Source organism: Streptopelia decaocto (genome assembly GCF_964273445.1).
Source record: "Streptopelia decaocto genome assembly, chromosome: 19".
Classification (NCBI taxonomy): Eukaryota; Metazoa; Chordata; class Aves; order Columbiformes; family Columbidae; genus Streptopelia; species Streptopelia decaocto.
Window position 1 is genome coordinate 2,155,180 of NC_138674.1, and position 25,325 is coordinate 2,180,504.

At 45.8% G+C, this 25,325-nt stretch overlaps 1 protein-coding gene and 1 long non-coding RNA gene across 2 annotated transcripts; one reads left to right on the top strand and one right to left on the bottom strand.

The window, feature by feature from the left end:
• Nucleotides 1-13,703, bottom strand: LOC309448011. The gene is made up of 3 exons (XR_014185709.1): nt 13,519-13,703; nt 476-542; nt 1-317 (listed from the first exon to the last, which is right to left on the bottom strand). It is a non-coding gene; the product is annotated as an uncharacterized lncRNA (long non-coding RNA).
• Nucleotides 2,093-24,951, top strand: NGF (nerve growth factor). The gene is made up of 3 exons (XM_082069184.1): nt 2,093-2,322; nt 20,832-20,965; nt 24,085-24,951. The coding sequence occupies exon 3, from the start codon at nt 24,097-24,099 to the stop codon at nt 24,808-24,810; it is 714 nt and encodes a 237-aa protein (XP_081925310.1). The 5' UTR covers nt 2,093-2,322; nt 20,832-20,965; nt 24,085-24,096; the 3' UTR covers nt 24,811-24,951.
• Nucleotides 24,952-25,325: the final 374 nt, after the last annotated feature.

A 25,325-nucleotide genomic window follows, 5' to 3' on the forward strand; every position in this document is an offset into this window, starting at 1 on the left:
CTGAGCATGAAGGGAAGGGTTTACTACCTCTTTACATTCGGTTTAGCCTCAGGAAGAGAGCTCTCAGGCTGGTTTGCGTGAGAATACTACGCTCTGTTTTCTGGAACTTTTTAAAAGTGGAAATGATAAACATCTTTTAGGTAAAGCCATCGCTGTCCTACACTTGCGATGCCGCATTTGAGCTGCTCACAACTTTTCTTGCATTCACATCAAAGCGCCTCCAGGACAGCTGGGGAAGTGGCTTATTTTAATACATATTTTTTCGTGTAGAGACGTGGTATTACAAGGAAGAATTAAATGTAATCGTTCGCGTGCACCTGTAAATAAGAAATGAAGAAAATGAAACTTGTTAACCTCATCCCATCCCCCTGTACTTTTATGGGACCTCCGAAAACCGTCGGATGCTCTTCGGGCCCCTTTCCCCGTGAGCCGCCCCCTCTCTGAGTGCTGGGGTTTGGGGAGCAGCCGCGCTCACCTGTGTCACCTCCGCACCCGTTCGGAGCGGGATCCCCGGATCAGACCTTTCGGTTCCACGGGAACACCTGGAAGGAGAACACAAGCTCAGAGCTTTTTCCCAGGGGTTGTTCTGCTGGGCTCAACCCCAGGGCTGCAAGAATAAATGACAAAGAAAAAACCCCATATTTTGATATCTCCGTCTTGATGCTGTTTGCTACAGTCACAACGGACTCGAATGCTCTTCCAGATTTTCCAGCGCAAAGTTCTAATCTGAGGATATTCCAATGAAGCGAGACGAAAGCTCAACACAAGAATAGCCTGGCATTTCTGCAAGGAAATATGGAGCTAAGGCCAAATCCCGAGGTCACGTTTTACAGGCCAAACTTCCAGAAACCCCGATGGAAATGAAGACATCAGACGTCGGCCTGGGGCTGCTTTCATGTGTGGAAAGCATTTTTTCTTTTAGAAAAACAAAGCAATCTGCATAATCCCGGGAAGGTAATTTTAGCACTTGCATCAAGCGTTTTGTGCTGCAATTTCCTTCAGGATATTTCAGGCAATTTTAAACATGCGCCACCTCCAAGAATCAGTCTGGCGCTGGAGCCGCTGTTATCTTTGGCACTGGGGGGAAGGAAATTTAAGGTTTGCCTGCTAGTTTTAATAAAACGTGACAATACGCTTGCTTCGCCTTCAGAAAGCAGCGTATCCATGTGGCAAATAGGAAACATTATCTCAAAGCCCCTTTGCCTTCTCGCTCTGTGCACCTTCCCCACTCGTTCCCGTTCCGTTCCCCGAGGGTTTCGGGCCGGGGCTCCAGCCGCCCGCCCTCTTCTGGACGGAATCTACCCATGTTCATTATTTCCACACAGATCAATGTTCTGCTTTTCAATGGAGGACGGTTTAATTATTTTGTCCTCGTGTCTGTGCAATCACACTATGCCAGAATGAGAGCTATCACATTCCAAGGGGCTGCTTTATAACAGTTAGCCCACTGTTTTTAGAGTATTTAGACAACTTGCTCTTTTTTTTTTATCATATGAAACTTTTCACTTTTGCATTTCTTTCCTATATTCATCGGTGCTTTAACACACACTGTTGTTTCCTTGTAAAGTACTTAATCCTCCTCCACAAACGTAATGAAAACCATCTCCATCTCTCTTTGTTGCTTAAAGTAAGCGTGTTAAACACAGAATATTGTGGCTGGAAGGGTTCTTATATAATCTCTTCCTCTGCCCCAAGTCAGGGTCACATATTTCTTTGCTACTCTAGAGCAGTGCTTGGCTGACCCCAGTTAAACACAGCTGATAATGGGGACGGCACCATTCCTGCAGGGAGCCCAGTCCGCTCCTTCCCCAGTTAACCATTAGCGTTCCTATCGATTCCTTTGTAGCCTTACGAGTAAAGGGCTCTGGGGACGATTAGCAGAAGAGCCCATTCAGCGGGGAGCCGGCAGCCTCTTTCCGCCAGCTCCCATCTCTAAGTTAAGCGCAAGGATTAAGATGCAAAGCAGGCTGAAGCCAAGAACGCCCCTTAAAGACGGTTTCAGCGCTTGACAGCGCAATCGGTTTGTTGGTTTTTTTTTTTCTCCTTGGGGAATTACAGCCGCGGAGCCGCACGGAGCAGCGCACGGCTTTGAAACTTTCCCTTGCACATCTGTGCGGGAGCGCCCGCGCTGGGCCCGCGGCCAAGGGCCGGATTCCTGCGGCTCCCACACGTGCGCCGCACTAGGACCCAGCGCGGGCTGTGAGTCAGTGAATGGGCTGGGGAGGCTGCGGGATGTGAATGGCTCTGCTGGCTGGGGAGAGCGGCCGCAAACCGGGGTGCTGAGCCCCGAAAACCAGCACGGACCCCCCCGGGGACCCCCAGGTGAGTGACCCCGCGGGCCGCGCGGAGTAACGCGGCGCCTGCAAGCAGTTGTAGAACTTCGGGATCTTCAAAATGAGCCGATGTGGGGGTTTTTTTTGCTGCACGGTGATTTTCGCTCTCCAGAGGGGGAAAAGATCGGATGGCTTTGAAATACTGAGTGCTCGTTGCTTAAAAATAGCGTTTGGGAGAACGGTGTGGTCTAGTGAAACTGAAATTGCATCTGTTAGCGCAGGTTAAACCGCACGCACATCTGGAAGGTGTTCACAAAGCATTTGTGTTTAAGCTTAAAGCTTGAAAAACATCTTTCGTAAGAACAGCTTAACCTTAGAGAAACGTGCTGTTCGTCTCGTTCTTCTAATCCAGGTATATGAGAACTTAGTTTTGCTTGCATCGTACAGCAGTTCCACCAATATGAAAATTCTTTACTGTCTTTGTTCTAAATATTAAGGCTTACTTAGCACTTTCATTTATTTTTTTGCTTATGATATTTCTACCCTAGATAAGAACTCATTCCTTTCTTTACTCATATAAATAAATAGGAATTCTGGCAAATCGAAGCATGAGTGGCTTGGGGCAGAAAGCTGCCGGCTGCAGGCAGAGCAGTTCACGCCGTATCCTCGGGATGTTCCCTTGGAAAAGCCTCAAACCCGCTGCCAGTGACAGCGTTTAGTGATTTCTAGGGGCTGATAAGGCTGTTGTAGCTGATACACCAGGCAGAGAGGAAAACGGGGACCCAGCCAGGGCGACAGACGGGATTTCTGTGCCGAGAACAAAACGTGTTTGTGCTCCAGTTGCTTTCCTCGCTTTAAATTCTCCTTATATGCTCAAGAAGTTTTAGAAAAGCAGCGAAAGTGAGCGTGCTTGTCAGGCTGGTTTTTCCAAGTTGTCACAACTTCCAGGCTGCACTGTAACTGTTAGTCAGATAATTTATGGGTGTTTTCATACATTAGAGTATCACAATGAAGTCCTTTGGGCACTTTTTTGCTAAGCCGAGATAAAACGTGACAATTATGTGCAAGGAGATGGGGAGGACACCGATGTGCCTGTATGTTCATACTCTGCACTTGTAAGCTGTTGTGGATGGTACAGAAAACAGGCTTTAAAAAATAACCCTGACAACTACCATTTCAGACACTCAGCTGAAATTCAGGCTACAAGATTTTCGGCACTTTCACAAAGAGGTTACGGTGACGGAATGAAGAACCAAATAAGCTGCAGTGTTCACATGAGTATGACAGGAAAGATTTGGCCTTTAAATATATTAATAATTACATATATGAATGCTTTTCTAACAAATCTCAGCCCGGCCGGGAGAGCAGCCGTCCCGATGAACCCGTGCAGTGCAGTGCAGTGATTTCACACCTCGATCGCCCCGAAGGGACCTGTCGGTCTCACTATTGGGCGCTCAGGAAAGTTACTGCGGCTTTTCTCATCATCTGAGCTGATCTGTGTCCATTTGCTCAATCAGTAGCTGAAATTGCATTTTCAGATGCCTCCATTCAGTGGAGAGTTCCAAGAGCACAAAGGATCCTTCTAACCCATACGCTGACAATTGTTACGTGGAATAACCAGGCAGCCTATGTAATCACCATAAGATGCTGATTTAAAAAATCAGGTTAGAAAAATACCATAAATATGTGTTCAGATTAGTATTTTCAAGTGTCAAATGTCTTTCTTTAATGGGATACCTGGCACAAGGGTCAGATAAAAGGCATTTAAAAACTAGATTATTTCAGTCAATAGAATAAGTCCCATAAATTCCCCTATAGCTCCATGACTTTGGCTGTTTAAAAATGTTCCTTTAAATGCAAATTCTGTTAAATGGTTTTCTGTTTCTTTACAAAATGCTTACAGGACTAAAAGAATACTGAACACATATTCATTAGCATTAGCTGAATTAAACAAAGGCACATGGAAAAAATATTGCTAATTTCAAACAGTTAACACAATTCTGCCGTTTTTAAGTCTATATTTTAAGAACAAACTCTGCCAAGAAAAAAATAAAGGGTTAATGAAATTAACACTTTCATTCCAAAAGATTCAATGTCCGAAGAGCAGAAGTCAGTGCTGGATTGGTGGGTTTAGGAATATTTGTCAATCCTTCGCATCTCAGTCCACTAAAAGCGGTGGAACTCAGTGCTATAGCACTGGTGACCTCTGCCGGCAGCCGCCCCGGTCACAGTGACCACAACGAAACCCTTCGCCCCTGCTCTTGTCAGGAGATCGTGTTGTCTATTTAATGTGAGTTATCTGCGCTCTCATCTGCCTGGTTCCGCTCATACTAAAGCTATAGGACTTAGTGGAAAGAAAATCTCAGACTCTCAATGTAAAGCCATACTGCCCCTGCGTCCTGTAGTTCTGGGCTTCATTTACGTCTCAGAAAAAACTATAAGATAAACAAGAAAAGGTGCAGAGTGATGGAAAGCCTGGAACATTTTCCGTCTTTAGAGAAACTACAGAGATAATGATTTCTAAGTCTGGAAAAGAGACGGCTGAGGAGGGGTAGAATGAAGATATTTATAGTCATAATTATCCTTAAGAATTTAAAAGGAAATGGCTGTTGTCGTCTCCCAGTTCAAAAATCGAGGAGTGAGAAATGAAATTAGCAGGTGGCAAGTCCACGGCAAAGAAAAGAAGGTGGTTGCTCTCTGTGGGATTCCTTTCCACAGGATATTGCGGTTCGCAGGGGCTCAGAAAGCAATCACGCCTTCCCAAAGCAGAGCCCGGCGGTTCGGGAGACGTGTGATTGCAAAGGAGCCGGAGCGGGACACACTCGGGAGATAATCCCACCACAGCCCAATTCATCGGCTGCTGCGGGAGAGCGAACCCCAGCCTGCCGAGCTGCTGGCCCAGGGCAGACACCCCAACCTTCTGCACAGCCTCACAGTGCCAAATACCAGCCCTACCCCGGCTGGAAAAGGTGACTGAGATTTGCTATGGGCTGGTAGGTCGCTGAGGGAAGAACGGTGATTCTGGCAAAGCAAAGAGGTAAAGATAGAACTGCTTATTTTTAGAATGACTTATTTTTAGGATTACTTATTTTTAGCTTTGTTTAAGAATTAGGTGTAGACACGTGAGCTCCCACTACAGAAAGACATTAACACTGAGATTGACATTATTCAGGCAAAGCGATGGCTAAATAGATGATGGCTGAGATAGTGGAAGCACATAACTGTTTGATCTTCTGAAATCCACTGAGCTATACCGCAAATGGGAAAATACAATTTTATCTCCTATCTTTACGGCCTGTTTGTTTTGGAGCTGACTCCTTGTTTGAAACTCATTATTGAGCTCAAATCTTTCCTAACCGCTTTCACTAAAAATATACGTACATCTAAGTAAAAAGTAGCGTGGAAATATTGCAGCTTTCCTTTGAGAACTGCATCCCCTGCAAAGCGCGGCCGTCCAGGGGATGGCAAAGCAAACAGGGCGATGCCAAGAACCTCCTGCGTGTTCCGAGGCTGAAATGCAGAGACACGAGATGTCAGCTCAGCTTTGCTGACCTGTCCCAAGCGCAGCCGACTTGCTGTTGATGCATTAAACGTGTTTTTCAGACTGTAGCAAGCGCAAAGAACCACTACAGTTATACAGAACCTCCTGCGCGCAAAAGTGGGACTTTGTGCCCACAAATTTTGCTCCTCTGAGATGATTAAATACTTGCAAATGAGTTACGACGCACTGGAACGTTAACTCCTGGCGCTTGTAAACAATTACGGGGATGCAGCAGAAAGGAGGAAATGAAATGTAATGGCTCCACCAGTGCAGGTCCAAGCGCTGGCTGCGCTGGTGGGGACCCGGGAGCCCAGGACACAGAGCTGGCTGCGGGAATGCAGCGGTCAGCACGTCCCAGGCGAGGACCCGACTCCGCACGCTCGCTGTCCTGCGCTCAGGAGGACAGACAGACGCAGGACTCACTCACCTTCAGGCGCAGCGGCCGTGTCACTCGGTTCACACCAAAGACATTTAGATCACAGTTACTGTGTAAGAGAAGAGTATGTGCAAGGCGCTGCTTGTTATTTGGTGCCTTGGAGGTGAAAATCACTTATCATGTAGAAATCAGGCCCTATGCACATATCTACTTGGCAACTTCCTATTTCCTAAGTATGGCTTTGCTAGTCTCAAAATCACTTTATTTGATTTTTTTCCTATTCTTAATAATTTTGTATTTTTCCCTCTGGGTTCAGAGGTGACGCAAATGTTTGTTGGATCTGGTTCACTGAGCTGCTTTGATTGTCTTTATTTTGTTCTTTACACAATCCGCGTTCTTAAAAAAAAAGAAGAGCTCTTCAGAAACTTTTGTCATAGAAGCCAAGCACCTCATTGCTATATATGACTTTAACAGCTCTGGCTCACAGAATATGTGGGGTTTTTCTATTATTTTGAAATATACCTTTTATGTTTTTAAAGCCTCCATGTGCGGGATGACTCAGGTATGAAAAAAGACCTGTGCTTGTTCACAAAGAGCTTTGCCCGGTGGTGACAGACACAGGCCGCGGTTTCCAAAATGCATCATTTCCTGCCCATTATTTCCCTGACGTTTGGTGTCCCGTCCCAGATCAGAAGGTGTTTTGGGTGCCTGTGTTATCGCAGCTGTTCAAATCGCCCATTTGAACTGCTGGTCTCTTGAAACATTTCAAGAGCGACTCGCAGCTCTGATGAACACGACTATAAATTCAGCATTACTTAGGGACCGTACGCATTTTTCATCTTATTTAGATGTCCAAAGCAAACTTCCTAAGTGCAAGGGATAGACTGTTCCCTGCACCGCCTGCAGGCAGCTGCTGCTCCACATTGCTGATTCCATAGCACAATTTGCTTCAGGGCCATTGACGAGTTTGTTCAGAGTGATCAGGTGAAAACGTCACATTTGTACACTTCTCTGCTTGCTTCTGAGCTCCTAAGAATCCTTAAGTATCAGGAAAAGGAAATGCATGGTTACATCTTTTTGCTACCACCTTCAAACACCTAGAAAAGGACTAAGCTTTGTGTTGGACTTCCAACATGGAAAATACTTCCAAGTGACAAATGTAAATAATTTTTTGTTAAAAAACCCACAGTATACAGAACAAATTAAGCAGGTCAGTTAGACAGGGTTCCCCGAGGGGCAGATGGCCTTCAAATGGTGAGAAGAAGTGCAGAATGAAAGAATAAATCGAACTGGAAGGGATGTCAGGAGGTCACCTGTCCAGCTGCCTGCTCCTGGACACCAAGCAGCAGCAGATTGGGATCAGGTGGGATCAGGTGAGATCAGGTGGGGTCAGGTGAAATTAGGTGAAATCAGGTAGGATCGGGTGGGATCAGGTGGAATCGGGTAGGATCAGGTGGGATCAGATGGGATCAGGTGGGATCAGATAGTCAATGACAAGCAGCAAACCCTGCAATATTCTGTCCTTGGCAAGAAGTGCCCAGTGCAGGATTGCGGGGACGAGCAGAGTCCAGCCAAGGAGCAGCATCTGAGGGACTTTCTGTCTCCGAGGGAAGACTCAGACTGGCTCCAGTGATGAAGACGATGTCCCTGTGACAATGTCCTGTCTTTATTGCTGTTTTGGCACATACAAGATTTTCCATATGAGAAGCCACTGATTCTTTCTCTCATTAGTGAGTTTGGGAGTTTAAGGGTTTCTTTTTCACTTTTCCAGCTGGCTGCAGTTCACCCTCATCGGCTTTGGTATTTTCTCTTTTTATTATTATACGTTGTGTTTCACCAAGAATTCGGGTTAAGTGCTTCCATCACCTATAAAACGATATCCTCTCCCAGGCCAGATTCTTTCCTGACTGTTTGGCTGCTGTACTGGGGACTCAGCCCAGTTCTTCAGCTCACCCCATTACCACGTTTTTTGACTTAAGCAAAACAGTAAAAATCCAAAGGACCTTAAAATCCTGGGCAGATCGAGAAGGCTCAGACGCTTGGTGCCTCTTCCACTATAAAAGCCAAGAGCATCAAAGGGAACCACCTGACGAGAGGTACAACAACAACAGGAACAGTTGTTCGCACACCACGGAGTTAAGCTGCAGAACTCTTAGTCACAAGGTATTTCGCTGCTAAAAATGTAAATGGATTCAAGGAATAGCTAAACAGTTACATGGCAGGGAAATAGAGTGAAGATTTTAAACACACAAAACCCCTCTGGCACGGAAAGCTGCTCGTCCAGACACTGCAGGAGGAAAGGAGAGCGGCTGGAAAAGTACCACTAATGCTTATCTTGCTCTTAGTCACTTCCTTAGGGATCTTCTGTTTGCCCCTGTCAGAGACAGGATCAACACGATCAGTTGGTTATTTTTCAATCAATTATGTAACATTAGTCCAAGGTTGTTTTATACTTACTTCTTCCCATAATAAAGACTCCAGTCCTGTAAATAAGACTGGTATTCTTCATTCATCTATGGGTGACATTCCTCTATATTCACAGAATCACAGAATCACAGAGTGTCAGGGGTTGGAAGGGACTGTCCTGCTGGAACTGAGGGGCCACAACTGGACACAAGATTCCAGGTGTGGTCTCCCCAGGGCAGAGCAGAGGGGCAGGAGAACCTCTCTGACCTACTGACCACCCCCTTCTAACCCACCCCAGGTCCCATTGGCTTCCTGGCCACAAGGGCCCAGTGCTGGCTCATGGTCACCCTGCTGTCCCCAGGACCCCCAGGTCCCTTTCCCCTACGCTGCTCCTACCATGTATTGCTGTTTCATAAAATGTGGTGTTTGCTTATGCTCAGTTTACCAAGCAATCCATAAGGCTCTAGGAAGTTTTTTCCTCTTCTTTGTCTTACTTCTCATATTTGCAGTCATTGCAAATATTATTTGTTGCTGCAGGTCACAGATACACATGTTAAGTAGCTCGGGTTCTACGCTTCTCTGTTCCTCTGGTTCTTATGTTTTGTAGTCCCTCCACCGTGTTAAAACAAGCAGTACAAAAAGCAGCAGCAGTAATGAGTCAGAGTTTCTGGTGTCTATTAAATTTGCAAGAATCCGTGAGGTCTGAATAACTTTCAGGACACATAAGTACATGTCTGCCCCAACATACATTTTCTAATCAAATGGACCTCTAACTCCACAGCTTTTATTTTGGCCAGGACCAGTACCTATCCCGCATTTTCATCCAACTTGTAGAAACATATTATCTTCAGCATATTATATTTTTGTTTTAAAACCTCTAACCTTCTGTTAGATGGGATCGACACTCAACAGTTTCCAGGGTCATCGGGTCAAGGGTTCACAAGACAGTGTCACTTCACAAGTGTCATTTCTCGTTCAAACAGACTGAACCCAGGCGATGCTCTTTGTTGAGCCGCATTTGAAGTCACTACACTGCCCTTGTGTAGTAGCGCATGTTTTATTTGCGGAGCTGCCAAGCCGCAGAAACTGGGCGTGCTTTGATTCTCCTGGTCAAGAATCCTTTCCATCCCTCTCCTTGTTATTGGTGTTTCTTATCAATGCTATTTATACCCAACGTCGATGTTTTTGTTCTGCCTAGATCCAAATCCTTGCTGCCCCAGTAACTCTTGCCAAACCCTCCCCTCGTTTTCTCAGCACAGGCTGTAAACACCCGAGTGCAAAGGTTCACCGCTCAGCCTCACATTCCAGGACACTTCACATATGCCAAAAAGTGTGAGTTTGTGGCTCTGCCAAGCACGCAGAGCCGCGGCGGGAGAGGGACTCCAATGGACTCCAGTGCACCAGCTCTCCCGAGATGCACATTCCTGCCCTGGAAACTGCCCGAGCGAAGCAAACCAGCGTTACGGACTAAAACCGCTTCTTTTCTCTGTGTGTTTTGAGAGAGAGAAGCATGTGCCCTTTTCCTTCTCATTTCTCCCACTCATTCTTTTCTATTTGAAAGCGAAGAAATTAGAAAACTATTTAAGGAGCTGTAGCATTTCTTACCTTTGTAAGACTTTTAGGTCACACACCTGCTAGGCTTACATTATTTAACACATAAATAAATAACGTTATTTTTCTCGTGTTAGACAATCTATAATTGTAAGGTATTCATCGTCTGATGAAAATTCTAGTGAAAATGGGCAAATACCAAAGAAAAACCTATTCCCCATGCTGTGATTATGACGACAAACTGTGGAGCTCCGCTCCAGCAGCATTTGGGATTTTCACACCGTAAATCACGTCTGCCCACACAGCACAGTGCAGCCAGATAGGAAAATTTGTAATCCAGGTGCGCGATTTGCAGCCAGATGTCTGTGTTTTAACTTTAATCTTTATATGATGGGTAATTAAAGAGGACTGCTGTGTCATATTGTGTTGAGTCACAAAGTGGTTATGAATACATTAACTGTGACATCTTATTAAGGCATTCGGTGTGCTTGGAATTCCTGATATTACCAATGTGATGGCATAGCTCCACATGACAAATACCAAATATCATCAAAGCAAGCAGGCAGTAAAACCGTGCAGCCCTTTGGGGGCAGGAAAAAGAGATGAGTCATTTACAGATGTGCTGATGATACATTTTTTGTCATTGCCCCGCCTGGGGCACATCAGGAACCAGATGAGCATTTAAACAACCACTGGTACTTTCAGCCGGACAAACTCTGCAAAAAATTTGACATCACCTGTCTTCAGGTCATATATGAAACAATTTTTACTAGATGTAAGAAATGAAACCCATAGAAATACCATTTTGGGGTTAATTCTCTAAAAATAACTGAGAAACCTACTGACAACTCTAAAACGCCCCATTTCCCTTCCAAGTGTGATTTTGCTGCTGGTAGTAATACCTGCAAGAGGCTGGGTAGGTTGGTATTGTTTATCTTTCTAAAAGCTTCTAAAAACTTGTTCTAATTCCTGGGAACTCTGCAAATGATCTGTCCCAGAAACAAGGCAGCCCCGGAGCATCGTTCAGAAAGGGAATGTGGGACAGGGCAGGTGTCACCTTCCAGTCTGTTCATCTGCACCTTAGAGTGTAACCTCATGTAAACCTATAAATGGAAATAAAGTTGTTCTGCTTGGAGGGAGCCCCAGTGAAAATCTTCAGCTTGGTGCACAGCCCTGGGGGTTGGCAATTCCCCCGTGCAGGCTGATCCATGGTGAATGCTGCTCATGCCAACACCGAAGGGGAGCAGGATGACTCAGCTCATTAATCAGCTATTTTTTCATATTAAGAAGCAAGTATTTGGCTTCCCCAAGTGCCAAAGTGATTGTTGTCAAGATCGTGTTCTAACTCAGATAGTTTTGGTCACCTCTGACTCACGCAGAGAAGTGATCTGTGATCTGTGATCTGTGATCTGTGATCTGTGATCTGTGGTCTGTGACCTGCCTGTCCCCCAGCTGGTGACGGGTGAACAGCAACAGTGCACCCGGGCTTTCTGTTCACCACAAAGTCTTGGTCATTTGGGGGAGAAATGTTCCCATTCCTGTTGCTTTCCCATCAAGATTTGTCCCTAATTTGGAACCAACAGCAAACTCGGGGTTTATGGGTTCTGACAGCAGTACCAATTGCTATCAAGTAGCTACTGAAACCAGAGCACTTGTATTTTGCTAAATAAATCTACAAACTTCTTTAGCCAGATCATAGCACAGAATCTGCAGATGAACCACGTCTCTAATTGCCAATCCAAAAATTTGCTGAATTTATAACAGAGGTCATGGAAGCCCGAACTTCATTTAAACTGCATTGCACTTTGTTCTTTGCTTAAAGGATTCCCATGTACAAGGGGCTGAACAGCACGAGAAAGGACCAGATCTTTTCTTTACAAACTTTTCTGTTCAACCGTCCCTTTGCACAGGATAACTGTGTGACCAGGAGAACCTTTCAAAACACGGGCATTTATTTCAGGGACAGCTGTGGATTCTCAGCAAGGGACCGTCCCTCCCCTCTCCTGTCACACTCATCGCTGTTGCAGTTTGTGTGAGGTAAAGATGCTGCGGAGCGCTCGGGCTCCAGAGGCTGCTGGTTCAAGATCCAGACAAGCCCCTTCCCTCACCTCATTTTCATCTTAAATTTCATTTCACCTTAAATGTCTGGGCGGGGAAGAAAAACCTCCTATCTTAAAACATTCCCAGCAGCTGCCTCCCGTCAAACTCTGACATAACACAAAGACAGAAAACTCCTCCTCGCCCACTGCTCGCTGGGTCTGTGCCCAGCAGCCCACATCATACAGCTAAAATATGGACCCAGTTCAAACTCTCTCTGCTCTCTGGGAGCATCAGTCAGATTTTTTGTGCAGCAGCTGCCTGACACGCTCAGGATGCTCAGAGCTTTGCACAGTGCACAAGTTTGGACCATATTTTTCTGGCCTCGTAGGTTTAGTGTCAGGGCTTCAACTAAAGTTGGGGAATGACCTATTAGAGAGCAGCGTAGGGGAAACGGGGGTCCTGGGGACAGCAGGGTGACCATGAGCCAGCACTGGGCCCTTGTGGCCAGGAAGCCAATGGGACCTGGGGTGGGTTAGAAGGGGGTGGTCAGTAGGTCAGAGAGGTTCTCCTGCCCCTCTGCTCTGCCCTGGGGAGACCACACCTGGAATATTGTGTCTAGTTCTGGGCCCTCAGTTCCAGCAGGACAGGGAACTGCTGGAGAGAGTCCAGCGCAGCCACCAAGATGCTGAAGGGAGTGGAGCATCTCCCGTGTGAGGAAAGGCTGAGGGAGCTGGGGCTCTGGAGCTGGACAAGACTGAGGGGTGACCTCATTCATGTTTACAGATATATAAAGGGTGAGTGTCAGGAGGATGGAGCCAGGCTCTTCTCAGTGACAGCCAATAGGACAAGGGGTAATGGGTTCAAACTGGAAAACGAGAGGTTCCGCTTAAATTTGAGAAGAGACTTCTTCATGGTGAGGGTGGCAGAGCCTGGCCCAGGCTGCCCAGGGGGTTGTGGAGTCTCCTTCTGTGCAGACATTCCAACCCGCCTGGACACCTTCCTGTGTAACCTCATCTGGGTGTTCCTGCTCCATGGGGGGATTGCACTGGATGAGCTTTCCAGGGCCCTTCCAACCCCTGACATTCTGTGATTCTGTAAAGCTGAGATTCTCAGAGCATAGGAATGAAGCAACCTCTTAAATCAAATCACTGTACTTATTCAGTACAAGGAAATGAAGTTTGAATTAGTTTTTTATGAACATCTATTCTGTTGCTAATGTACAGAATCCACGACATTCTGTTACTACCCCTCTTCATGGCTGCCAGCAGTTGTCTCACGTTGCAACTGTGTGAGTCACGGTGCAACGGGTTAACACGGGAATGAGTAAATACCTTCCACAGGAGATCAAAGCAAAGGTGCTCAAGACGAGGAAAGATCCCACATTTTCTGCAGCAAAGACTTGGCAGGGCAGCAGCTCCAAGGGCCTCTTGTGAGTGTTTGCTGCTGTACCACTTCATCATTGCAGCACTCACAGTCTGGACTCGGGGATGCGAATCGTGTTCTACTGCTGCTTTTGAATCCACCATCCCAGAAAGGTGCGATAAAGGGCTATGGGAAAGAGAGAAGGAACTGGTACTCATATGGATTACAAACACTGACAAAACCCATTGTTTTTCTGCCACTTGAGGCACACACACACAAACACAATGAACAAATAAGGACAATAAGGCAAATAACAGTGTGAAGAAGTAGGATGTTTCCCAGACATCTTGAACACTCATGTAGATCAGCTTTGCAACGGTTCGCTCTGCTGCCAATTAATCAAGATGTTCTTTTAGGCTGAAAACAGAGCAGAACAGAAAACATACAGGAAAAAAAATAGGTACAGAGAATTTTACATAATGTCAAGACATTTACACAGCAACCACACTTCAACCCGAGCCCCGAGTGCAAACACGGGAAGCATGAAAGCACATGGGTAAAAGTTCCAGCAGCCTCAGTTTACAAACCAGCTCTGTCTCTTCCTAGAAGTGATGTAGTAGAGTCGCTTCTGAATTGCTAGAACTCAAAGTTTAAATCCTTTCTGCTCGTTTCCTTTTTCTGATCATGTCCAGAAAATGGCTCAAAGGTCTAAGCAACATTAGGAACCTCCTGTTTTTCTTGGTAAACTACCGTGGATGTCAGGAGACTCCTGTTTCTCCCGTAAGAACTGCTTGTGCTTCCAGAGAACGTTGCAGCAGTTATACAGATGATACCTGATCGCTCTTGCAGGGTTTCTGTGTTTTACTTGGTTTTATTTGGTGGTGTTCACAGATTTTTTTGTGGACAGCTCTAGTACAGACGTCTCAGAGGCCCCTGTTAATGTTAAGCACTGAAAGGCAGCGAAGTCAAACCACTAATGAGCCACAGCCCAATTACTTAGGTTTTTAAACATTCAATTCAACTTGGGGCATGTTGATTTAGAGAAAAATATTCACATTTTAAGTTAAAGTTGTATTCCCACATCTTATGTGGACTTCTAACAAAATGAGTTAAATGTAGTTACAGTAAGGCAGGCACAGAACACACGTGTCTGCTGTGGGGTAAATACCCATTTGCAGCTGCAATAGAAATAAGTCAAGTGCTAAAGCTTCCATTTGAGTTTCCTTGTCACGATTTCCATATTGTCACGGAAAGGAAGTAATTAGAGAGGGAATTCAATCACTAAGAAGGTAATTTCATTCCATAGGTTCAGAAATAGGAAAGAATACCCTAGAAGGTTGAGGGTTGGCTTTTTTAGGTTGGTTTGTTTAAAAAAGGGGCAGGGGAGACGCGTCCACAGCTACTGCTTGGCCAGAGTCCCGTGTTATTCTTCACTTGCTACACAAGTAACTGCTACTGATAGAGCAGGAGCTGGTGCCGAGGCCCATTTGATGAAGTGCTTGTAAAACGACTTGACGTTTTTGGATGGAAAATGCTACATACGCAAAGTACCGTTCTGTTGCAGTATTGACTGTTTCTCCGCTATCTCAGGCATCTCTGAATGAACACAAGAGCATCTCCATTTTGTAAGCTGGGAGTTTTATTTTGCAATCCTTTGTCTATATCCTTAAGGTTTTTTTAAACGCGAAAGAGTCCAACACGTCCCTTTGAACAGCTACAAATTTGTTTAGCAAGCGCAGCCAGATCCGCAGCTTCAGTAAAAGACACGTTAAGGTTCTTTAAACTCTGGCCTCCTTTGCTGCATCCTTCTGTATTTTGACTTGCAAGTACAGACACATTTCAACTTCCCTCTCGTATTTTCAGAATTCCTGTCCCACTGGAATATCGTTGAGGCTTTTAAAATAGCTATAAAAGCACTGGAAGAACTGCAGAAGATAAAATTCCTTTTGATGTAAAGAATTAATAGAACAGAAAAGCCTGAAACACACAGGTATCAAGTATTAAAAAGTCCTGAGGACCTTGGCCGTAATTTCTCTTTGAACTTACATAATGTTCTTTTTCCAAATTCAAGATCTAGACAAACATTACAGATATGGAGTCTATATTTTGAAATCTGACCATGACATAATAGCTCATTTTGACCTTCTACTTCATTTTCGGAGTCACCACATTTTAGGTATCACATTTTAGGTATCACATTTAGGTATCTCATTTGTCTCAAATATCTTTCTACAGCAGTTGAAAAGCGCAAAAGGATAACGAAAATGAAAATTATGAACTCGAATAGAAATTAAACGCCAGCACTGCTGTTGGGATTCAGCTGGTTCTTATTAATCAGGGTTTGGACAAGAATCAGGATTTATATTCCCTTGTGAATAGCTGGAATCAGATCACTAGTTGGAAAAGTTTACTGGCCCTTAAAGATATTGTATTTTTCTGCCTTAACTACTTTTGGCTGTAAGATGGAATAGTAACATCGTAATCCGACTGCCCTCATACTTTCTTTTTCCAGATGAATTCCAGTTTGACTTCGGTAGTTTCCTGACGCCTGACGTTCCTCTTCTTTCATTTCTGGCCGTTTCGTACAGGGAAGCTCAGGAGCAAATAGCGCAGAACCAGCTCAGGATCCACTTGGGAAAGGGGTAGAGGGGGCCGGGCCCCGTACCCACCTTCCCGTGTCCTTCACGCCGGGTGGGATGGAGACATTGGCTTCCATAGACCCCAAGGGCATCAGCACCATCCGGGTGGGTTTATCCCATTTATGCTGCAGTAGTTTTCATGGCAGTGGGTGCCTGAGATCTTTAGTCACCCCTTTGTGCCAAAGAATTAGGCTTTATGAAACCCTGCTGTCCTGTCAAATGTATATATACAGCTTGAGGTCTGGATTGGAAGTTCCAAAGCAATCATCATATGTCAATCATTCATTTTAGGATTTGCTGTATAGCTGATACTATAGGGAAGATATACAACCGTAGTATGCTCAGATAACTTATTCCTAGCCAGCATTTTTATTTCTAGCTCACTTAATTTTACCAGCTTTATGCCCTTGGGGCCATTGACTTCAGAAGAATCAGATTCACATGTTACACAGAATCACAGAGTGTCAGGGGTTGGAAGGACCTGGAAAGCTCATCCAGTGCAATCCCCCCATGGAGCAGGAACACCCAGATGAGGTTACACAGGAAGGTGTCCAGGCGGGTTGGAATGTCTGCAGAGAGGAGACTCCACAACCCCCCTGGGCAGCCTGGGCCAGGCTCTGCCACCCTCACCGGGAAGAAGTTTCTTCTCAAATTTAAGTGGAACGTCCTGTGTTCCAGTTTGCACCCATTACCCCTTGTCCTATCACTGGTTGTCACCGAGAAGAGCCTGGCTCTAGCCTCCTGACACTCAGCCTTTAGATATCTGCCCTTGCCCAGGACGCTGCCGATGCTCACGGTGACATGATGCTCGTGGTTACACGATGCTCGCGGTGACACGATGCTCATGGTTACATGATGCTCGTGGTTACACGATGCTCGCAGTGACACGATGCTCCTGGCGACATGATGCTTGTGGTGACACGATGCTCGAGGTGACACAATGCTCGCTCATTGCTGTGGGACAGCATTCTTCTCAGTCTGCTGCTCTCCCTAGAAATACTCAAAGGAATATTTCAGTTCTGGAGGCATTTGGAACAAAAGGAAGTGCATGAGACACAGGTAGCTTCCAAGTGACTCTCCAGCACACATCAAGCTCTTATTTACAGGATGAGTCACCGCACACATAACAGAGGAATGAAATCTTGAGTCCATTAGAAATTCCCGTTTTCTTGCTCATCAGCGAAGTTGAAGGGAAAGCTGACGTGCCGAGCCTGACGCTGCTCTTACTCATCATGGCTTAAGGATTCCCTTCCAGGCCTCTCGGGCCACAGACGTTTTGTTCCCTGAATTGCTAGTGCTGGATTTTAATTCGCATACCTGTCCAAACGTTGCGGTGAGGAAGATGTGACAGCTGACACCTTCTCTTTAGCAGCAACTCCAGAAGCAACTGCCCCCCTCACTTCTCTCTTACTCCCAGAAGCGGCGCGATAAAACTCAGACACTAACTGGTGCTCATTGGGGTGACGTTCGTGATTCAATTTGCTGCACAGACAGCCAAGCATATCGTGCATCATTGCAAATAATACCAGAAAACAATACTGGCTGCAAACCAGTAGCCACAGCACAGCACACGTGCTCCATATGGTGTCACTGAAAAATCGCACAAACTCCTCTGCTGGGTCCAATCCTGTATAATAACATATCAGCAGCTTCTTCTGCCATTATTGAATAAAGCAACAACTTCTCAGCTCTGAAATGGAGGGGTCTAATCAAATACTTTGGGGACTCTACTGGCTCATTCAATAATCTGAAAACTATTATATCCTGCTACTATGATGTTAATTTTCTTCTATTGCCCATAATCTGAATTACAAGATTGATAAAACAGGTGTGTGTTCTCACAAGCCTAATCCCTCGTATTTCCCCACCTGAGAGGAAGCAGGTTATCTGCACTAGGGAGCTCACTTCTGAAATATGTGTCGCTTCAGAAATTCAAGATATAATCAGTGTTTCTGTAATCACAAAAGGATTCAAATATCCTGTTTATTTCTTGCACATCCCTAAAATACACCAGCAACTTCAAGAATGACAGCAAACAGCGCTCCAAACTGTATCGTGCTTTAGATCGCAGTATTTTGTGCCTGTGTTTATTGCCTGTGCTTGTTTTTAGTTAGAAAATAATTTACTTGCTGTACGAGCCAAACTGAGCGTTAATTTATCTCTTCTCTTACTAGCGTAGGAGCTACTCTAATGGAACTTGGTGAATGTGCAATTAGAAGGCTGAACTGTCCTCTCTATTAAAATAAGGCACTAAAAATATTCTGTGCTACAGAGAAACCCATTTCTGAGAACTGTTTCTATTTGAAACAAGGCAATACAGTGAGGCTACGATTTCTGCTGGAAACGGAATTACTAGAATTCATGTTCCTTTGAGACTTAAATATATCTTAACTGCACTATGTTGGCAGCAAAGAAGAAAGCAGCTATTTCTCTTCGTTCTATAGGTATGAACCCCCCCATTCTTAATGTCAAGCGTGATTCTTAGCAGAGTGATCGGAATGCCCTGGGATGATGGATACTGGATGTTCTCCTAAGCCCCGGAGCAAATTTCCGCACTGGAAAGCTGTCTGTTGTTCATGATATCACGGTCGAATGTAGCCAGAAATAAGAAACATTAGAAGCCCATGAACTTTCTGAAATGTAATTGTTTTTCAAGTAAACTTCAAGCAGTGGGTTTTCACCCATCTCCCCCAGCCTTTCCTACCGAGTCAATGAAAGAGCAAAATCAACCCACTTCAAACACACATGTAAAAATACTCCTGAAATGTAGCAAAACACAGTGTTGATGTTTTGCCAGTTACCATCAAGGATATATAATATTAGTCTGTGAAAACAGCTGATTTTAGAGGAGCACATAACTGGAAGGGACCCTCCTGGGTCGGTTAAGTCCAGTCACTTCAGTTTAAAATATCCCCTCCAGAAAAGCTATTTAAAGCATGAGGATTGTGACAGATGTGCAACAGAAGTATTTGTGACTTGTTCTGACAGAGCCGAATACCTGAGGGAGGGTTTTCTGTTGGTTAAACATCATCACCGCTGCTCTCTGGAGTTGTGCTGAACCCAGTTTCCAAAATCACAGCGGCCAAAATCCAGCGGCAGCTTTCACAGGGAAGTGGCCAATCTAGAAAATGCTCTTGGAACTCCGAAACTCTCACATACATCTTTACTTGCTTTATAACCCTGTTGCGATCTGTCCAAGTGCTGTTGTCTGGAGTCGATCTGCACTGGAACAGGTACCAGTCTGGGGGCTTTACATGGAGCAGAGATCTACACAGGGATTTGGTAACAATTTTAGCACTGATATTGTTATCGGGAGCAATTCATTTAGAAAATGTACTAAATTTTCAGTTCTAAATAAGTTTCCAGGTAATGTACCCTTGTTGTCTGTTCTTCCTCAGATTCTATGGGACAAAAAATGGGAATTCCCTATATATACTTGTTTTGCTTGGCACCTGTTTCGTGCACAGGTGCCTGCAAGCAAAGAGGGTTTCTTACCCACCAGGTTTGTAATGGTGCATGCATGTAATTCTGAAGAAATACTGACTTTAGCAGGATATTTTATTAACCTCTGGGAACGGTAGGTAGAGATGAATGGTGTATAGATGCTGTCTTCAGCATCATCTGAATAACACTGCATCATTTACTGGATTCTGCCACAACCAGAATCCGGGAAGAAGACAGTAAAAGAACTTAAATAAACACCCTGCTGAAAATAAACTCCTTTGTGGTTAAAAACCAGCCAGTTGGAACTGAAACAGTGTTTTCTTAGGGTGGCAGAACAGTCGGAAAAGTTGTTGGATTATTTTTGGCAGCGGCCAGCATATTATAGCTCTATCATTACTGTTACCGAACTGTTAAGAGTCCACTGAAAGGGTTATTACTTTACTAGTACATTCCTGCAAAAATACAGCGTGCTCAATCTGGGAGCATGGAAGCTTCAGATTTTAGAACTTTGACCTTTCTGACACGTTCACGTCCCTGTAATTAGCTTAATTCCTAAATACTTCGACCACACAGGTACAGGAGAACACGACAGCAGCAAATCCAAAGAGTGGCCAAATGGCACAAGTGCTGCCCGACGTGCACAACGAGCGCACACAGACCGACCCGCGGGCACCTCCTGCAAACAGCCTTGCGAGGTTTCGCTTGGGTTTTTAAAAGTTAAGCAGCTTGTACGTGGGTCTCGGCCGGAGCCGAGCCCAGCGGCTGCAGTTCTGGCAGCAGCTCTGCTGTGGACGGACATCGTGCAGGTGTCGAATCCAGTCCATTCCTTGGCATTAGCAGCATGTTCTGCTCAGCAAATGAGTCTCCACACTGAATCCAGCAGGATCTTTTGCAGTAGAGGAGCAATTATACAACCCCTAGTTACCTTATACAACCCTTAGTTACCTTATACAACCCTTATTTACCTTATTAAATGGAACACATAAGCTATCTAAATATTTAAGATGAATAAAATACCATCTCTACCACTTTCAACGGCAGTCCTGAATTTACAATATTTGACACCACTGAGGTGTCAAAGGCACAAGTCGGAGCGCCAAGCAAAGGGATTTGTCCTGTATTCCCGCTACTGAGTGGCGAACGGTGTCGAACTCACTGCTTTGCCGGCTGTTTACTGAAACAACCCCTTCTCGTTGCAGCGGAAGGCGGCACAAGCAGGTCCCGGCTGAGCTGGCGCAGAACGGCCCGATGGCCCCGGGCGGCCCCGCGCGGCTCCGCAGCTGGAGGGAATAGAGACCAACGCGCTGCAGTTCTGTGTGCGGATCACTCGCAGGTAAGCACCCCCATCACCGATACCACAATATACCATTGAAACACTTTCAAATGATGCTCGACCAACATACAAGTGGGGAGGAGAGTTGTCAACTTAAAAATCACTGGTTTGTCTTCTAAAGAATGAAGACCAGGGCAGTCTGCGTTTACTACCTCGCTGGTCCCTGCTAGCTGGCTACCGCCTGGCTAAGATGGGAGTTTTCACTTATTCTGTCTTCTTTTATTCTGTCTCCAAACACCCTGTCTTTTGTGGGGAATGTTTACTTATAGCGAGAGGTGGTTCACTTAGAACTCACAGTTCTCATTAAACATCCTCTGGTTTAGCGCAGTTTCTGTATTTTTGGCATGGAAATGCCCCTGATAACCCTTGTGGCCAGTGTTACAGACAGACCCGCGTGCTCCCAGCGCTGGAACTGCCAGCCCTGCAGCGCCCTGCACTTCAGGTGGGGGCATTTGGCTGCTCTGTGAACACTTCTAGGAAGCACCAGGAAAGGGTCGAAAGGAACTAAATATGTCACAAAGTTTAGAAATACCCAAAAATAGCCTGTAAAATATCCGTATGTGTCAACAAAGAAGTCTACAATCCTCACAGTGTAAGGCATACCTATTCTTTCAATGTTAACATTTCTTGCTTGCGCTGCGATCGAGTCCAGTCCACTTCTTTAAACTGTCAATTTCTGTCCTCCACTAATTTAATAATTGATTGAAAGATTCAGTTCTGAATATTCAGGAAAACTACCAGGTATCTCAAATCCGTTTGGTTCATGTTTGGGCCGTACTCCCCACTCCTACCACAAGGAGAGAAAACACAAGGCAAGTTTAAATAGAAAAAAAAGGCGAGCAGGTGAGATCGTTCTGATTTTGTCTTAATGGCCTTAAAGCAACAGCCGTAGCATACGCAGCACCAGCAACGGGAGATAAATGTAGCTGCACTGTAGAGCAGAGAATCTTGCACGGCACAAACCCAGAAACAGTTCTTTGTGAACACTGAAACATCTCCTTCCTATAGAAAGCAGTAATTAGAAAAGGGGTTTATGTATAAACACAATAGGTTGAGGCTGCTATTGGCATGTCTAAATTGCGCCTGGATTTTGTTCAGCAAACCTTTCCCATTAACATTTCTGTCGGGAAAGCTAACCCTTTGGAGATGTAATGAACCATCTGATTTTAATTTGGTTGCAGAACAAGGGGTTACTCTCTGAATGGCGCAAGCCAAGCTATTGAGCTACACCCAGCTCTGTTTCCTTATACAGACGATGACGACTGCTCAAGCACGAGCGGCGTGCGGGAAAGCAGCAACCCTCAGCCTCCTTTTAAGCAAATTAAAGCAGCTTTGGAGCAGCAGGGATTTTCTCTGTGAGGGAGATTTGACTCTCCTCAGCATTGTTTTGTCCCAAATTTTTCCAGGCCAGCTGTGGCCCAGAGAACCGCTCGTGTGGCTTTCGGCCTTTCTCTTCTTCCCCCCCGTGCTGCAGGGACTGCAGCATCTTCAGCCTCTTCAGCCACCACCTTCACTTGGCATCTCCCGCTGATTTCTTAAACGCTTGTCCAGCCCTGCACAAACACCGCTGTTTATTCCATTCCAGCTTTTGTCCGAGATAACCCTTTCCACCCAAGATCCTATGGGACATCTTAGGGCTCTGCATTTTCTACAAGACTGTGCTCTAACAAAGCTAAACCCCTGGTTTGGTGCTTTAACGCAGCTGGGGATTCTAGTCTGAGAAAACTCAATAGAGAGAAGGGGGAACTTCAACAGTAATTGACCCACACCCAGAAAAAACATTCAGAGATGCTGGGAAATCACAGCGGAGCTGCAGAGCCCGATTCCTCCTTTCCAAGGGCTGTTTGTCCAGCCCTGCCCGCTGGCCGGACACAGCCACGTCGGGGCCAGCTGAGACATGTCAGGCAAACAAGGCAAAGAGACGGGAGGAGCCTCACTTACTGATTTATTTTTTTGGTCTGTTTATACCCTGTCTCTGTTCATCAAGAGGAAATACAATGTCTGCCCTTAACTGCGATTTCAGATCGTTTTGGAAGGGCTCTCATTCCCAGGGTGTCTGTTGGTGATTTGTTAACCCAGCATGTGGCTAAATTAGTCAACACATGGTAGTTACTTAACAAGGTATTACTGCTGCTGGTCTTCTAGCATAAAATTGCTCTTAGAAAGATCTAGACACTTGTGTTACACTTTCTCCACGCCCAAACAGATGTGCACGCTCTCCTGGTAGAGGATGCTGGCACTGGACCTGCTGTGCAGTGACATTTGAGGACCTTCCTGCTTACGGCACCCTGAGAAAAGGACGGTGTTTCCCCAGACGTAATTCCCAGTACTGTGGCCACAATGATTTCAGCGATGCTATACCTGAGATGCCAACCCAGAGCAGCCTCTCACCCACAGGGCTCCTGAATAACACCCATATTTGTCCTAACAGGCAAAAAAATCCCGTCTGCCTTGTGATGCCTGAACTCTTCTTGGGGGGAGCGTGGGCTTTATCTGCCCCAACTGGGCACTGCGGTGTCTGGAAAGGGCAGAAGGGGCAGACAGAGGTGGCGGTGGGGCCCATCTGCACGGCCGGTAACCGCGGCTGTCGAGCGTGTGGTAACGGCCCAATTCACCAGGGCTGCCCCGTCACCAGGACCCGCTCGCGGTCCCCACCCCAGCCCGAGGACACCTCTGCAGACACATTAACCGAACCAAAAGCTGTTTTAGCCAAGGGAGCGCTGCGGCCCTCGCTGCTCTGCAGGATATTTGCAGCCAGGAGACCGGCCCTGGCCAAAAAGGTTGCTGCAAAAATCACTAGAGATTTCACTCTTGGGAACATGCTGTCTCCATATGGTCTCCACATTAATAACACCAAACAAGTGCTTCATAAACAGTGTTCTAACAACAAATACCAGAGGAATTAATAATAATCTAGCTATTATTTTCTAGTGTTCTCGCGCTATTAGGAACATTTATGCTGTCTGGATGAGCTCTTCCAGCAGAACAACATCTGGCGCCCATATGAATACCTGATGAAATCTGTATGATCCCGAGTATCTTATAAATTTATTGTCAGCAACGGCATCCGTTTGTGCCAGCATGGCTTCCAGTAACACGACGTTTTTCTTTTGTTCTAGGTGCATAGCGTAATGTCCATGCTGTACTACACTCTGACTGTAGCTTTTTTGATCGGCACACAGGCAGCTCCAAAGTCAGAGGACGATGCTCCACTGGAGTATCCCGCAGAACCCTCCCTGCTCAATCCCCACGGCGGCGACGGACACCACGCTCCCCAGGCGGCTCCGCAGACAGCCCGCGGCCACCCCACCTGGACGATAGGTAGAACAGAAGCTCTCAATATCACCGTGGACCCCAAATTTTTCAAGAGGCGGCGTTTCCGCTCCCCTCGGGTGCTGTTCAGCACGCAGCCTCCCCCGGTGTCGGGACACAACGCGGGGTTTCTCAGCAGCGCGGGTTCCCTCAACAGGACTGCCAGGACCAAGAGGACCGCGCACCCCGTGTTGCACCGGGGTGAGTTCTCGGTGTGCGACAGCGTCAGCATGTGGGTCGGGGACAAAACCACAGCCACCGACATCAAAGGCAAAGAGGTGACGGTGTTGGGAGAGGTCAACATCAACAACAACGTTTTCAAGCAGTACTTTTTCGAGACCAAGTGCAGGGAGCCGAAGCCGGTGTCCAGCGGGTGCCGGGGGATCGACGCGAAGCACTGGAACTCGTACTGCACCACCACGCACACCTTCGTCAAGGCGCTGACCATGGAGGGCAAGCAGGCGGCCTGGAGGTTCATCCGAATCGACACGGCCTGCGTGTGCGTGCTCAGCAGGAAATCGGGGAGACCCTGAGACGGCCCGAGACCCCGCGGCAACGACCCCCCTACCTCAGTCTGTAAATTATTTTAAGTTATAAAGGACTGCATGGTATATTTATAGTTTACACAGTACAGAAAGAACCTCATTATTTATTAAACTCTTTTCGAAACCTTTTGTGTTTTGCAATTTATTTACTGGCAGGACCCTTTAAAAGATGTTCAACTCTGCAGTGTTCACAGGGCCACTGAACAATCTCTGCTTGATATCCTACAAAAATGAAACATTTTCCACACGTATTCCTTTCTTCCACAACAAAAGAGTTTTCCTCACAACACCTGTCGGTTTACTCTTAAAATCTTGTAGGTTTATTTTAGATTGAAATGTTTCTTTCAAGTACCAAGAGACTAAAAAAGGTCTTTCAAAACTTGCTTCCAGTTTTGCTAATAATGCATAAAGATATTAATCTTATATAATTAATCACCTTAGTGAACTCCTGGTAGAAATACTAGTTCTTCATGTTGCTAGGTAAATTTCTAACTAAGGCCTTT